Raw genomic sequence first — 16,706 nt, 5'->3', positions numbered from 1 at the left:
CATAAGCTCCAATTGGATGAGGCAAGGAAGGCCTTTTTTATGAAATGTCCAGGAAGGTCTTTCAAGAAATTTCCAAAAAAAAACAAAACAAAGAACATATAAAGGACCAAAATACATAGCCTATTCGGATCAAACAATAAAGGATCAAACAAATTATTGTACACCTCTTACCAATAGGAAAAATATCAGCAAGAGTTTTTAACAAGACAAAATTCACGGAGACATTAGAGTTGCAACTGGTAAAAATTCCAGGTTTGAAAAGAGTAACAGAAAAATAGTTTATATTTACCCTTTAAATGGCATATTAGGCAGAGACATTGTCACTTCGAGGTTCTAAATCCAAGCTACAATAACCTTTAACCTGCACTATGAAATCCTTAGCACTGCGTCCATTCACCCTCCTATTAGCAAAACAATGGAAAAAATAATAACAAGGATTCCGAAACATTAAGCTTATCTATTTTATAATGAAAAGCCCGTTTACACTTTCGCTTCGGAAGCAAATGAGAAAAACAAAAGAATTAAAGGAAAAAAAGCTGCCGCATGCCTCATTGGCTAGAATGGTCAAATATATCAAGACTACTCAAAGTTGAAATGTAAATCCTACATAATGTCCAACCAAGAAGAGAATAAAATAGAATATAACATATAATTCTACAATAATGTTAAAATATAAACTCTTCTTCCTCGACTCCCAAGGTGAATGCGCCAGCCGTCACGGACTGTTTTAGTGATAAAGCTGTGGAATCATTAATGCCCAAAAGATACTGCAAGCGAGCAACCTTTTCTTCGGATGGATTGTTCTTAAGGTAGAGGGAGAAAAGATCAGAAACTTCTTCTGGTACTGACCATGATAATGGTTCAGCAGGGACAGCCTTATCACACGCCAGTAAGTTATTAAGAGAGGAAACCTACAGAAACACACCACATCATTATGCTAGATAGCAGTTCAATCTCAAGAGTACATGAACTAAAAGTTGCTGAAATAAAAAATAAGACGTGAATATAAATAAAAACACAGGAGAGAGATGCCAGCCAAAACTACATCATTTCTAACAAAATGCAGAATTTTATTTCTTCCGATTTTCAACTTTAAATTAAGTGATTTGCAGAGCTTAGATCTTGGAATATGAGAGAAATCAGAATCATGTTCACGTCTGACAATATGAGATGTATAGAAAATTAGAAATATTAAATAAAACAAGAATAAGGAAAAATGAGAAGTGTTGTCCAGTTTGCTTACCACTCCAGATAGATTTCTCTGTCGTAGTAATGCTACAGCTTGTACCAGAGAATTTGATAATCTTTCTTTAGCAAGATCTTGAACAATTCTCTTGGCTTTGCCAGCATCAATTCCAAGATCTGCTGGAATTCTCTCATATACTTCTTCTTCATTGAAATCTCCTGTCCCAGAAGAAAATATTTCATCAATAGTCTTCTTGAATAGGTTTTCCCGAACCTCTTTTGCGATCATGTTATCCAGATCCACATTCGCTTCTCTCAATTCCCTAATTTGCCCAATTGTCATTTTCCCTTGACTGACAGCTGCCTCTATTGCACCTGATATCCTTGTTGTTGTTATACTTTTAATTACCTTTTGTGCTGACTCTGAAGGAAGCCCGACTTGTTTCTGAAGCTCATTCAGTTGTTCTATCCTTGCCTTTGAAAGCTGTCCATCTGCAAGAATCACTTGAGCTTGCTGTCTGAAAGCTTGTTCAGCTAAGCTTATGTGCACATCAGCAACTTCTTTAGAAGTCAAACCCAAGATTCCTCCCAGCTGTCCCAGTCTTAAATACTCCTTGTTATCCTTCTTTGTCACAATCTGTGTCCCAAATGGCAATCCAGTAGTCTCACCTGAAATACAGTATAGTAAGTACGTCCGGTATAGATCAGTTCTGTCCCTGAGTGAAAGATCATCCTTTAAAGTGATCTCAGATTGGGCTTCTGCCCCGAACTTGTCCTCAAGCTCCTTGCTAGGCTTTGTTTTCCTCCATGTCTGAAGTGACTCCCACTTATCCTCCTCATCTTGTTTAGGCTCTTCCTTTGCTGGTTCAGGAGAGACAACGGGAGACTCCCCCTTTATATCAGCAAGCAATTTTGTAACCACAAGATTATTGAAAATGATCATCTTCTTTAGCTCCCTTGCAGATTCTGTTCGACTCTCAGCTGTCCTTGCCCTCTTCACATAAGTCACAAAAACTGACCGAACCTACACAAAAATAAAGTCATGTAAACAGAAATATATTACAAATTTGGATTGCTCGACAACCATACGATCCCTTCTCATGCACGTCATAAGACTACAAAAGCTAATTCCCAGGGAAAACCCATCCAACAAATGATGCACCCTATCTGAAACCAGCATTTCTGGAAGTCAAGAAAGGAGTAAAAGGAAGTAAAATTGTGAAGTCAAGACTCAAAATAAAGTGGGTCATTGACAAGAACTACTCTTCTAGAATTGATATATGATAGGACTCTATTGGGATTACGAGTTAAAGTAAATACAAGTTAGCAATGACATACCGCCTTGCTTGTAATGGCCATGGCTGCCTCTTTCGTAAGGCGTAAACCTTGTGCAGCCTTATGTACTTTAGCTTTCATTTCAGAATCATATCCAACTACGCCAGCAGAAATAGCCTCGTCAACAACCTGCACCAAAAGAGAAACATAGCATCCTCAACCCCAACACATACCTTGGTACACAATGCAACAATACACAACTCATATCTAGTGAACAAAATGCAGCTGTCCATATCAGAGGCTACAGATTAAGAACCCAGCTAATCAAACAGTTGAAATTATTAAAAGACGGCTATATAATGCCCAAACATTTGAGGGCTCAATGACAAGGTCTGCCTGGAAATGTTTTGTGGTACTGATTTCTTGAAATAAAATAACTTCCAGTAAAAACTCTAGGGGAGCTAGCCAACTAAAACATACGAGAAAACTACCAAAAGTTGAAAACACAAAAATACACAATAATATTGATTCCTAAGATGATTATGATATTTGATTACAATCTTATAGCTCCTAATACCAGTCTTACATTAGAAGCCCATCTTATATCTTATCATAATAATTCGCAGTTTTCAAAGTGAGTGTCTATAGAATTTATAGCTAGAATTAGGTAAGGAAACATGACATAAAGCATCTCACCACCATCATCAAGAGAAGACTTGAAAATGTCTCTTGTAATTAAAATGACATGAGAGCGCTTATAAAACCAACCTCATTTTACTTAACATGCATATATCCAACCTGAAAAAGGCATGTTTGGAAGAAAAGCACGTCTAGATGGATTATATCAAGCTTATTGTGGATAACGTATTGGATAACCAACTATACCTAAGCTCCAGATAATATGTTCATCCAGTACATAAAATTCTATATCATACTTCACCAAGTAATGAAATATGATATCATGACAAAATACCAATGATTACTGTCCATCATTCTTTCCAAGACAAAGACATAATAAACAAAACCACCTTAAAACAAAAACAAAATGTACATAACCATGTTACCAGGTAAGGTATGTCACCTTCTGAAATAAACGGCCACAGATATCTGCATGTGCAGTATCAACTGTCTGCTGTGGAATGCAGAGAAGCACTCTCAAACGCAGTAATGCCGCTACATCTTCTTTACTTAAATTGCCATCAGCAACACATTGCTGGAGTTTTTGCCTGTATATATCTGGCAAGGACAGCCATGCAGATGAAGCTTACTAATATATGGTACAGATTTCATTAAAACCAGGATTGATAAGACAAAAGCATGCATACTAACTATCCACAATTCCACTATCCATTTACGAAATCTAAGTAGCCAACATCATACTAACCAGGTTCTCTCAATTCTTCCATGTTCATTATGATTTATGAAGGAAGATATACAAAGATGTACCTTGCTGTATCTTTCCTTATATGGTTTCATAATATATAAGATGAAAATTATGTCAATGAACACAAAACAATCCTTTCAATTTCAAAGAGATCAAACTAGGCCACTGCAATACCTTCATGCACTTCACTAGCTTTCTTTGGATCAAAACGCAGCTCATCACAAAGATTTTGAAGAAAGACTGCTTTGCTAGGTGCAGCCTCTAAATCACCCCCACTAACAACCTGAGAAAGTCTTCTTCGATACACCTTGGTTGTAATTTCCAACATAATTTGCTCAGTTTCACGATTTCCTAAGCTAAATATATTTTTCAGCTGGTTCAATGCAGAAACCTACATAGCAAGCCAACCTGTGAGTTACATCAGCAATAACCATAACAGCATACAGGGAAATTCCAATAAATGAAATCAACAGTTACGAGCCAGTGTGAGAAAACACTAACACATATGCATACTTGAACTTGTTTCAGGAAACTAAATAATAAATATGCATATTCCATGATTTAGAAAAGGAAAAAAAAAAAAAGCATATATATATAGAAACACACACACACACAGACAAAAAATAAAAGAGAAATTGTTACCTTAAATAAGAATTAAAAACAACTTCAATAAAAGAGAAATGAATTACACTAGATTTACATGTTATTAAAGAAAAGATGATTTGCAATGTAAACAATAATTAAGGTGCGACAACCGTTCATTGATAACTCATAGCAAACTGTACTCATCAGCTCTGCTTGTTAGGGATAATGGTCATAGAGGTATTTGGAATAAGACATAGATGACAAATAAAGTCTAACTAATAAATTGATGTAATAATGAGCATTTAATGTGCTAATTAATGCAGTGATTACTAAGATATTTGGGAGTTATGTAATGTACTGCTCTTCTCCTACTATGTAATAAGACATTGCATCATCTAATGAATGAACGTATCCACTCTTTCTCATTGTATGTACCCCTGTCCATGCTTGTGCACGTAAACACAACACAGTATGAGTGCCAACATAAGGAGAATCCAAGGAAAAGAGTGAAGCAGCCAAGGGACCACTGTGATCAAAGAAGATACAGAAGCAGGCAGAAGATAAAGAGGGAAAGTCAAGTCCTATCCATCAACAATTGCTGCAGAGGAATAACAAAAATAAGACTGACAAATTAGAGAATTTGTGAGACTATCTACAGATAGAATACTGGGGTTGCAGGTGTTGAAGAATCTGGGGCAATTAGATTAATAAGATTCTTCTTGCCATGATAACTATTTGTGAGGTGTTTTAATTTTTCTTATTAGCACAATCTTTAATATTAGAGTGTGTCTTCTTTAGTTCATCAAATAGCTACCAAAACAAAGAGACAAGAACACAAGATGTTGGCTTTCTGCCAGGGCCAAAACCTCCCACTCTTTGAGAGGAAAACCTGCACAAAATTCTTCTTATATAGATTCCAATTGATGAATACCAAGACCATGACCCTTGACCTATTAGTCCACTCCAAGACCAAGACACCAATCCTCTTCTTTGTCACTGCTGAGATCATCATCATCACTGCTGCTTCACTGAGGTCATTATCAATACACCATCACTGAGATATTCATCATAACAATGAGATCATTACTGCTGCACCATAGCTCTATCTTCACTTAGATCATTGCTGCACTCTCACTGAGATCATCATGTCAACGAGGTCTCTATACTGAGATATGTATGTACATACATATGAAAGTTGCATCGAGATCTTGTCTTCATCAAGATTATGTCCGAGACCATGGTTGCCATTGTGCCAAGATTATGACTGTGTTTGGTATGCCAAGAGTGTATAACAGTGAGGTCACAATCATGCCGAGACTATGACTATGTCTAGAGAGTAATGCCAAGTGTGTATGACTGAGAGTTCCTTGCACCAAGATCTTCATCACCAATTATGCCGAGACTGTTTATACCGAGACAGTGATCATGATGACCATCCGAGAAACATAGAACTACTCTCCTCATCCGAGATTTTGAACCACTGCATTCATCCGAAAATATTGTCCCACTGTATTTATCCGAGATGTCTGCACCCCTGTACTTGTCCAAGATTTCTGAGCTTCCTGTACCCATACAAAATTACAGAGAGTCCGAGTTTTCCTGTGTTTTCTGTGGTGACCCTAGCTGGGTATTTATAGTGGTTCGACCCATATATTAAGTCGACATGACAGTGAACTGTTGTGTCTCCTTTCTTGAGCTGACATGACTAGTTTTTACATTGTTTTGCTGGCCGACTTCTTCAAGAGGATTGTGCTTGTCTTTGGAGGGTTGATCTAGACACTAGGTTGATTCATATACATTTGATATATGCCCAAGAAGGGTTCTTCAATATTTTCTTTGACTCTTTGACTTTCCTATAGCACTTCAACACGTGTTAGACCTATGCAATGGGCAAGAAACTCATTTTTACAATTTACAAAAATAATATTTCTTTTCTTTTACAAGTACAAAAATCAAAATTACATTTATGAAGACCAAACCTAGTTATGCTTTCTTCAACACTCCCTCTTAACTAGGGAGGTATTCATAATGGTACTTGGTCATTCTCAATCTGAAGAATTTCTCATAAGAAGAATCGGATTAATAATCCCATTTGTATAGCATCATATCAACCAGCATTGTCATAGTGCAAGGCCTTGACTAACAACCCCCTCTCCACGAGATCATGAGCTACAATGTTAGCGAGACCAATGATTATAGACACCTTCATCATTGTCTCTCAAGGTACATACCCAGCTGGGTGTTCACTGAGTATGACCTTCTAGGACTATTCTTATCTTGGGTTCCCAGCCCTCAAAGAATATCGGTCCTCTTGCCTACTCTTATCTTCGATGCCTTACACATCCTCAAAGAGCATCAGATGCCAGATGATTATGCAATCCTCCATTCTTTCTTCCTAAGTGAAGACAAGAATGTTGTGTCTATCTCTCCCTCTCAATTAGGGAGGATACATTCATCATGTGTCTACATTTCTATTCATGGCCTTCACTAAGACGTACGCCTATTAGTCCTGGTCTAGTGCATGACACATGAAATAGAAAAACACAATCGTCACTCCTTTTTAATCAGAGGTGACCCAATCCAAGCTCCCTCTTGATCAGGGACTTGTCAGAGCTCCCTCTTAACAAGGGACTCTCCTTTTTCATTAGCAGCTTCTTCTTCGTGGGTCCTTTAGTTGCTTGATCAACTTCTTTCCTTGATGTCATGAATTTCAGTTGAGCTTCTTCCTTGTAGGGCATCAACCATCGATCACTTTCCTTCTTGGTTTATCATGTCATTCCTTTCTTCATGGAAAGTGGCCTTCTTGATACATATCTGGAACCTTCGTCATATGGCTACTTCTTCCTCATCATGTTTCTTTCAGGAATTTCCATCCACCACATGAATGCTAGTTGTACTTGTACTTACAACTCTTGTTCTAGTAGCCCTGCATGAACTCATCCAGATATTACTCAAGAAATCAAAACATAAAATTAAATCAAATCGTACCTTTCGAGATGGCTCTTCATCATGACATCTTCCTATAGGTATCAACATCATACATGTTGACACATCTCCCAAAGATATCCATTGTCAAGGGTCTCCATTTTCAGACTTCCATTAGAGTCTTCATATCTTTCTAGGAGATTTCTTGGTCAAATATTCTTGGTCTTTTGGATGTTGATTGCCTTCATCATGGTTGCATATCTCACGATCTCTTCCTTCCTCACACATTCATTTCCAAGAGCTTTAAATCAGAGTTTCTTAATTGTAGTCAACCACCTCATACTTCATATGAGGACATATTATGTTGATTTCATCTAGTGTGACTTATGTCTTCCTGCATCCTTTCAGAGGAAGAGATTCTTTTTCCTTGATCATACTTCTCAAGATAGAAGTAGTGATCCATGTTACCTGCAACAATACGACATGACATTACAATATTAAATACAAACATACATACCTCATTTTACCTTTAGGTCATCTAGGCTTCTCCCAGCAACTTCCTTGATTGAAAAGATCTTCAATCTTTGATTTGCTTCATCATACCATCATCCCATGAATTCCATAAGTTGCAGTTCCTGATGAAACACTTGCTTCCTCTCTATATTAGTGAATCCTCTGATGAGGATTCCATCAGAGAATCTTGAGGATCTTACATCTCCCCATCTGGTAGATGTCTTCCCTTTTTGACTTGATGTATGATGAGCCTTGTCCTGGATGACTTCTTCCTTTCCTGCAATATCCAATGAGGTTCCCAAGAGCTATATCATTCATGTTTGACTACCATGGATTTTGTCCTTCATGATTCCCATGGTGATGTTCCGAGCTCTTGTTTCTAATGTTTCCATGATGCCAAGATGTATCTAATTATCATGGTCATATCTATAACAAAACCTTATGTTAGGACCCTTTTGTGAGGGATACCATTTCAATCATAGTAGAGATTTGTTACTCCCTCTTTCCTGGGCCCTTTTCTTCAGCTTCCTCCATCTTTTTGGCGATATGAGCTTTCTTTTCATAATCTTCCCATAGCATTGAATCTTAGCTATACTATTTGTTTGAGGATCAAACTTCCATTTCCTTTCTTTCTTATCAAATAGAACAATGATGATTATCTTCTTATCATTTCTCCTAGATCTCCCAATTGAAATCTCATGAAGATATTCTTTCTTTCTTTGATACCTTCAATCAGGTCTAAGTGATATGACCTTCTTCACTGCATTTCAAAGAGTATATCTTCTATCGTTTCATATATCTCTTTTATGTCTCCTTTCTTTCTACATAGGGATGAGAGGACCTTAAGAGTTTCCTCCCATGAATTCAAAGGAGACATTGATATGTTCACTGACTTCTCTTATCTATGAAAATTATGACAATCACAATCCTCCTTATTCCATGCAAGGACCTTTGACGACCCATCCAACCTATAGATCTCCTTGCAATTATGAAGTCATTTTACCAAATTGCTTAATGAAAATACTTACTTGACATGAAAAGACCGCTGGCCCCCAGGCCCCCCCGCGTGGAGGGGTGTACAATCTTCCTGGGGTATACATCCGGCTGAAACAAAGACCTCTAAATAATCATGCTCCACACCCAACAAAATTATTATTATTAATAAAAAGGGCAAAAAGTCACTTGGGGGAAATAAGTGGCTTCATAAATAAAATATTAAAAGGGGAAGTTCTAGAAGCTTGGAGAAGATCCGGTGAAGTCTTATAAAAAAGAATAGAAGGCCATTCCTCATTCATTCTATTTTGGTGATCATTTTCTTATGTTTGATTTTGGCTCAAGGAAGTCAAGTTCGAGCATTTCAAGCGAGACTCTCCTACAAGTTCCAGTGGACATCAATTGCCACCCTAGCTACTAATCATCCAATTTCGGTGGACTTCATTGCTAACCTATTTGGCATTGTGGGAAATCACTCAGATTTCTCATTTGATCTTCAATTGCAGGTTACTGGGACAATTCTTTTGGAGCTTGAGTTATTATCATTTGCTAGAGATTATTTCCCAAGAGGGCTGAGTTGCTTCAGCAGTTGCTACTTATTTTAGGAGGTCAAGTTCATGTTTCTTTTTGCCAGCGTATTCTTGAGGTCAAATCTATCATTGTGAGAAGGCCAAATTCATCTTCCATTGGAGGGCCGAATTGTTGGCATCATTTCAGAAGTTCAGCGTTATCATTTGGAGGCCGATTTATTCTTCAACATGGAGATCGGGTTTAAATTGTTGGAGGGCCGAGATCTGTCCTTTAGCAGGCCGAGTTCACCATTTTCTCAGCAGGCCAAGATTCTTAACCTGGAAGCCGAATTCCACCATATTTATCAGGCCAAGTTTCTCTTCTCTGAGGGCCAAGATCTATTACTATCAAACTCAATATTTGGGAGGCCGGATTATTTCTCTTGAGGGGCCGATTTCTGCAGATTATACTCATCGTTTGGCGGCTGAGAAAATCATCTTTGGGAGGACTGAATTCCCTTTCTCTGTGGTTGAATATTTATCTGAATGAGACTGGGCATGGAGGCCGAATCGTATCACTAATAGGCCTGAATTATTCTTGCATACTTGGAGGCTGAATTTGTCAATTTATGGAAAAGTAATTGTCTGGGGTCTGATTATTTTGGAGGCCAACTGCACCTCTCAGTGGCTAAGTTATTGCATTTATTTGAAGGACCAAGTTATTTCCCTTGGAGGGCCGAGCCTACTTCACCAAGAGGCCAAATTCTCCATAGAGATTAATCATCATCTAGAAGGGTCGAGTTCTGCATATTTTTGGAAGCCAAATTGTGGAGCCCGAGCTTAGTTACTGGAGCAGATCAAAGTTAATATCCTGAAGGCCGAGTTGGCTTGCTGTAGGTTTATATCTTCATTATTGTAGGCCGAATTGGATCAGACCATTGTTGGAGCGAGATCACAGGTTCCTCATTAGTTTTCCTCATAAAAATATTTCGGATCAGTTTAAAACAAGCTTATATTACCCCAAATATCTTCTTGCTGAAAGTATTCATCACTTTGCCTGCAAAGTGTTTGACGAAACTTCTGCTCACTATGTGTTTGATAAAATTCTTCAAAGAAAATTTTAATATTTGTTGCATTGTATTAGCATGTTTTTAGCTGTGGTACATTACAAACACAAAAATAAGTATGCTTAGCTATATTTTATTTTTGCACAGTATTGTAAAATAACACGCATTTTCAAATAAAACACTGAAAAGATACCATGGCCTTCATAAATTCAAGAGAAGACGAGAGAGACAAAAGCACTGTCAGATATTTCTAGGAGCAAAGAACACAATGACAGTCATAAATCATATAGAACATATGGAAACAATTCACCTTATCATCCTCAAGGCAACCACTAGAAAATGCTTCAGTCGCATAGGCTCTATAAAGCTGCCTCAACTCATCAATCTTTCGGTCACTGTCATACTCACCACCTATTGCACAAATGTTTCAACTTAGTAGGGTTACGAAACACTTTTGACCAATATCATGGGCAAATGAAGGCAAAACATAAATTTAGACAACAAGATGAAAAGATGACTTCTCAAAGCCAAACCACTGACAGCACAGTGAACCAATTAAAATTGGACTACCTAGTACAGAAACAGATCCGATGCCTGGAGGAAGTCTCTCCTTATCACCATTGTTTTTCAAATCTGTGAGAGCTTGATTGTATGCCAAAAGTTTATTGAGCTCCTCTGTCACCTGTAATGCTGATCCCCTACATACACAATACATCAAGACTATTGAGTACAAAGAATCATGTCCAAAGACAAAAACACAATTTAAAGAAAAGTACCATACAAACAGAACATTAGGCACTGCAAATTGACACGAACACTAATGAAATACCTCTTAACTAAAGTGACTCAAGAATCACGTGACAATCCTTAAACATCCAGTGAAAAGAAAGCCAAAGAAATTCAGTGTCTATGAATGACAAAAATACATCAATGGGGCTCAAAGTATGAAGTAATGTAACAACAGCAAAACGAAGGTAAAAATAACTCATCCCTTAATGGCCTGCTAAAACAAGGGCATAACCTGAAAAGTCCAAAAAAGAAGACAAGACACTTCTATGGTCCTTTCCAACACAAACAGCTGTCAACAATCACATGTAGCTCCCCAATAACCTCTTTGAGGATGTCATCTTCAGAATGGCATGGGCTAGTAGTCTCTGGTACAAATATTTAAGAAATGAGGGTATGTTTTGCTGAAACAATGGCTTCTCTTCTAGAATCCAAGGAAGAAAAAACCCTAGCAAACATAACAAACCTCATGATCAGACCACGGCACAAGTCCCAAGTGAGGTGCAGCAGCAGTGACTTTCATACAAGCATCTCTACAAAGTTGTAGTAAACATACATGAGAGAAATAATATATATCTCACAAGGAAACTGTTATGAACATAAATTATGTAAAAATAAATAAAAATAGATAATAAATAATAATCGTAATAATATAAATATAATAATAAATAAAAGTAAATTAACTAATGGTTAGTTAGTTAATAATGAAAAGGCATGTCTTAGAGACATCCCTGTTTGTGAAAGGGTACTTACCTGGCTATATATTCAGGACCCTCATTCTCATTTGTACTCATCCTACAACAATTCTTTTATGCAATATACAATTACAATCACTGTCCTATGATGCATATCTTTGCTTACGAAGTATTTTAAATATTTTTGCTGCGTATACGACTTTTGGTCGTTACATTGGTATCAGAGCTACATCTGATCGGGCCTTTGGCCATCAACCTATCGTCAACCTTGTTGTCGTCATGATTTCAGCGTTTCGCTACACCAGTCTTGGAGATTCTCCATTCCACCGGTTTTGTCATTCAAGGCTTTGGCCATTAAACAAAAACAAAAAAATGAGGAAAAAAATATGATAGTCAAAGAAAAAAATAAAATTAAAAGAAGTACATATAAATATTAAAAGAATAAAAAAGATTTTAAAAAAATAAAAATAAATATAGTCTGATGTAAATATAGTCCTTTGTTTGCAAAGCTTTTCGGCAGCATGGTAGAAGACAGAATTAGCAAGTGGGCAGAAGTAAAAGAAAAGAGGGCAAGAGGACAAGCGGGTTTTAGGCCGAAACATTCTACAGTGGATCATGGCATCACGTTGAGACACATTGTTGAAAAGGTTTGGGAGGACAAAGAAGAAGTATTTTGCTGCTTTGTTGACTTCAAAAAAGCATTTGACACAGTCCCTAGGGATAAGTTGTGGCGTAGAATGGAAGAACTTGAAATTATTGTGCATTATAGAGTCGCTATCCATAGACTTTATGAAGAAGTGAAAGTCAAAATTAGAACCTCAGCAGGTATTTCATAAAGCTTTAGAAGTGACATTGGAGTCAAGCAAGGTTGCCCTCTATCCCCCACTCTTTTTGGTCTATATATTGATAAATTGGAAGAGTGGCTAAATCTGCAAGGGGGAGATGGTGTTTGGTTGGGGGAGTTTGTGATAAAACTTCTTTTATATGTGGATGATATTGTATTGATTTTTAAATCGGCCCATGGATTGCAAATGCACTTATATGCCCTTGAGCATTTTTGTAGAGCAGTGGGGATGCAAGTCAATACTAGCAAGACCAAAATAATGATTTTTTCTAATAAAAGGAAGCATAGCCAGCATACTTTCTTCTTTGAAGACAACATCCTTGAGAAGAAGTACAAGTACCTTGGGATTGATTTCAACAACAAACTCAATTGGGAGGACTACAGAAAGAAGAAAATTTTAGGAGGCTAGAAAGCATTATGTGCTCTTCAAAACAGATGTAGAGAGGTAGAGTTACGGGATTGGAAAACGATTAAAGTGCTTTTTAGACTCCTAGTTTGTCCAGTGATGCCATATGGGTGTGAATTGTGGGCTAAAAGCACTCCCGTCTCAAACTGGAAACAAATTGAGAAAATCCAAAAACGTTTGATAATGAGCAAGTTCAAAATAAAAAGTTCAATACCTTATGAGATAATGTTTAGTGAAACAGGAGAAACTTCCATTGAAGAAATTGCTATGGTGCGGCTCATAAGATACCTAAAAAGAATTGAACAAATGAGAGTAGGTAGATGGCCTAATGTTATCTTCAATGAAGGCATTAGTGAAAGAAAGAAAACATGGATGAAACAAAACTACACATGGATTCAAAAATCGGATATCTACATCAATGTTTGTCCCACAAATAGCAAGAAGCTAAAGGATTTTGTTATGGAGAAGTTTCATAAAAAGGTATGGGGAAAAGAGTTGGGTAGAAAGAAGAAATATTACATTGAGGAATTTAACCCTACATGTGATTTACAACAAAAAGAGTTCATCGGAGCTAGCATTTCGTGGAGGGCAAAGGTTCTTATTGCTCAATTAAGGACCAACTCACATCAACTTCAGTGTGAAACAGGACCGTGGAAAAGGCCTAAAGAAGCTTAAGAAGAAAGGGTGTGCATATTTTGCACGTATGGGACTGTGGAATCGGAAAACATTTCATTTTGGAATGTGATGCATTCAAAGACATCAGAGAAAGTTATGATAACATGTTAGCATCAATTTCTTGGCATTGTCTTTTAGCAAGCAGATTGTTGGAAGGTTGGGTCAGCTCATCATCAATTTGAATCGGAAAAGGACTGAATTGCAAAGAGCGAAAAACAGGGAACTAATGGTCTCATAGACTATTTTTAGTCTCATGGACCTTAAAATATCATTTCATTTCATTATTGATAAAAAAGTGCATGATAAAGTTAAGAGGGAATCTTTCCAAATATATTTAAAACTATATGTAAGAGAAAGAAGGGTAAATAATATTATCTTGATTCTTCATTAAGTGGTTGACAAGCCCGTGGTTTTAGAAACCTAGAAACCCATGGTAATTGCCCATGGTATTTTAAAAGTAAAAGAAAAACAAAAGGAATACAAAATCTCTTTATGTGAATAGTAAGTTTTACTTTTATGTGGAAAACATTAATGGAGGTTTTATAAACCAACCCATGGTAATTGCCCATGATATTTTAAAAGTAAAAGAAAAACAAAAGGAATACAATCTCTTTATGTGAATGGTAAGTTTCACTTTTTATGTGGAAAACGTTAACGGAGGTTTTAGAAACCAACCCATGGTAATTTCCCATGGTATTTTAAAAGTAAAATAACAACAAAAGGAATACAAAATCTCTTTACGTGAATGGTAAGTTTTACTTTTTACGTGGAGAACATTAACCAAGTCAAAAGTACATAAGTGAACATATATTTTATAATATACGCCAAAGGTGAATAGCCACATTTCACTAGGGTTCTAACTTTTCAAAAAGAAAAATATATATATATATATTATAAATAAGAAATATATAAAGAGAGGTATTATATTATAAAAGGGTATTTAAAGAAAAGTTCAAGTCATAAAATTATTGAAAATATATACAAGTACAAAGCGGGTATTATTATAAAAAGAGTTAAGAGTTTACGTTAAAGTGAAGTTGAATTAAATTTTAAGGAGTTATATGAAATTTAAAAAATAAATACAAACGACAATAAGATATTTAAAAGAAGTAAATTGAAACAATATTTAAAGATTCTTTTTAAAATACAAAAGGAAAAAAAGCGTAAGTAAGTAGAATTATATAAAAAGAATACAAGGGAGTTTTGAAATATTAAGGATAATAGGAATTTGGACTAAAAGAGTTTTAAAGAATTATATATATATATATATATATTAAAAAGGCACTTTTAAAGGAGGTTTGAAGTACAAAGTCCAAAGGAACTTTAAATATAATACCTTAGGTCATCTCGACAAAACAAATGGGATCAATCATTGAAAAAAAAATGGAGCTCAATTCTAAAATGACGAAGGAAGAAAGGTTTTCCTATAATGGTCTTTCACAGAGTAATTACATTAAAAGGAAGTATCCAAGGAAGAGAAGTTAATGTCGCCATCAACCCAAGCAATGATAAAAATTATATCAACATCAACTTGGCAAATCAACTATTAATTCCAGAGCTAAGCATTGGTGTAAAAAAAAACATTTTTGACCAAATACGAGTATAAAATTAGCGATCTACAAGTGACAATAGGTCATTATGACTACATATCTCAATTTCATGTTGTAAGGACGGATAAAAAGACTGATATCATGCTCGGTCAACCCTAGTTTAAGGATTTGGGTACATTCATGTTAAACATAGAGAAACAAGTTTTGACATTTCCTTGTAAAGGGAAGATGATCACGTTTCGAGACATAACAAGTAGATCAAAATCGATAAAATCTTCATTAGAATACCTTAAGGATATCTAAGATTTGATGTTTCAAGATAACGAAAAAACTATATCAAAGAAGCAAAAAGAGCTTGAAGAAGTCATCTGCAGCAAAGACAAAGAAATTATGCGCCTCAAAGATCACCAAGAAAAGCTATTCGAACAAGTCAAGAAAGCTAAAGCATCAAAGAAGGAACTCAAGGAGCGTTTATTATAACAAGAAGAAGAAATTTACGTTTAAAGAGCCTTAACCAAACATTAATAGAACAAATCAAGTGTTTAATAGACGAGAAGCGTGAAGGCCAAAATAAAGTTGACTCAGAATGAGGAATGCTTACGTCTCAAAAATCATAATCAAAATCTGCTCAAACAAACTAAAAAACTTAAGGACGAAAAGAAATCATTGACGAATAGGTTCAAAGAACTTGTCGTAAAGGAAGCATCAAAATCTCCAAATGTAGCAGTGCAAAGTGAAGAAACAAAGATCAAGACCATTAATCTCACAGTTCAGGAAATCCAAACCCTATAGAAGTCAAAATGTACTCAGAGGTTTTCGTTCAAATAGAGGACACCCCAAATAAGGATTCAGTAGTTAAGTCAACAACCACAAAGCCTGATGGAAATCAGGAAACTGTCATAAAAACGTTAAAGGAAGTTCAAACAAGAAAAACTCCTTATCTACATCTGAATCACAAGAGTAGACACCTTAATCAATCTACAAATCAGTATAACTCAGAACATAAACAACAAACTTATGTTACAAAGAACACTGAAGTGAGCACACTTCAGTCTACTGATAACAATTCGTTACAAAATTCTAGTGATCAAAAGATTCCACAGAAGGTTAATCTTGGATGGTCTAATCCATTCTCAGTATGACAATTTTATATATCACTCCAAGGATCATATCAACTTATATCGACAAAGATGATTGTTCCGAGACGAGAAGGCATTCATAACAGAAAAAGAGATCAAGCAGAAGACATTCGTAGCAGAAAAGAGATCAAGCCCTTTCATCAACAAGCTTTGAGGACAAAGATTTTTGAAAGAG

At 36.2% G+C, this 16,706-nt stretch overlaps 1 protein-coding gene across 1 annotated transcript in view; it reads right to left on the bottom strand.

Moving 5' to 3' along the window:
* Positions 1-437: 437 nt before the first annotated feature.
* Positions 438-16,706, bottom strand: part of LOC149180042 (protein TIC110, chloroplastic-like) — a 123,188-nt gene continuing 106,919 nt past the window's right edge. Inside the window, exons 9-15 of the mRNA XM_089415871.1 lie at positions 11,007-11,134; positions 10,747-10,847; positions 4,019-4,235; positions 3,542-3,696; positions 2,524-2,649; positions 1,244-2,209; positions 438-911 (exon numbers count right to left, since the gene is read on the bottom strand). Coding sequence (XP_089271997.1) covers positions 666-911; positions 1,244-2,209; positions 2,524-2,649; positions 3,542-3,696; positions 4,019-4,235; positions 10,747-10,847; positions 11,007-11,134 — 1,939 coding nt within the window. The 3' untranslated portion in view covers positions 438-665. The remainder of the gene's footprint in view (positions 912-1,243; positions 2,210-2,523; positions 2,650-3,541; positions 3,697-4,018; positions 4,236-10,746; positions 10,848-11,006; positions 11,135-16,706) is intronic.

Source organism: Pinus tabuliformis, chromosome 3_2 (assembly GCF_031772625.1).
Source record: "Pinus tabuliformis cultivar Carrire ecotype Pingquan chromosome 3_2, CPIR1, whole genome shotgun sequence".
Taxonomy (NCBI): Eukaryota; Viridiplantae; Streptophyta; class Pinopsida; order Pinales; family Pinaceae; genus Pinus; species Pinus tabuliformis.
The sequence above is the reverse complement of the archived record's forward strand: the minus strand, read 5'-3'. Positions and strand labels throughout refer to the sequence as shown.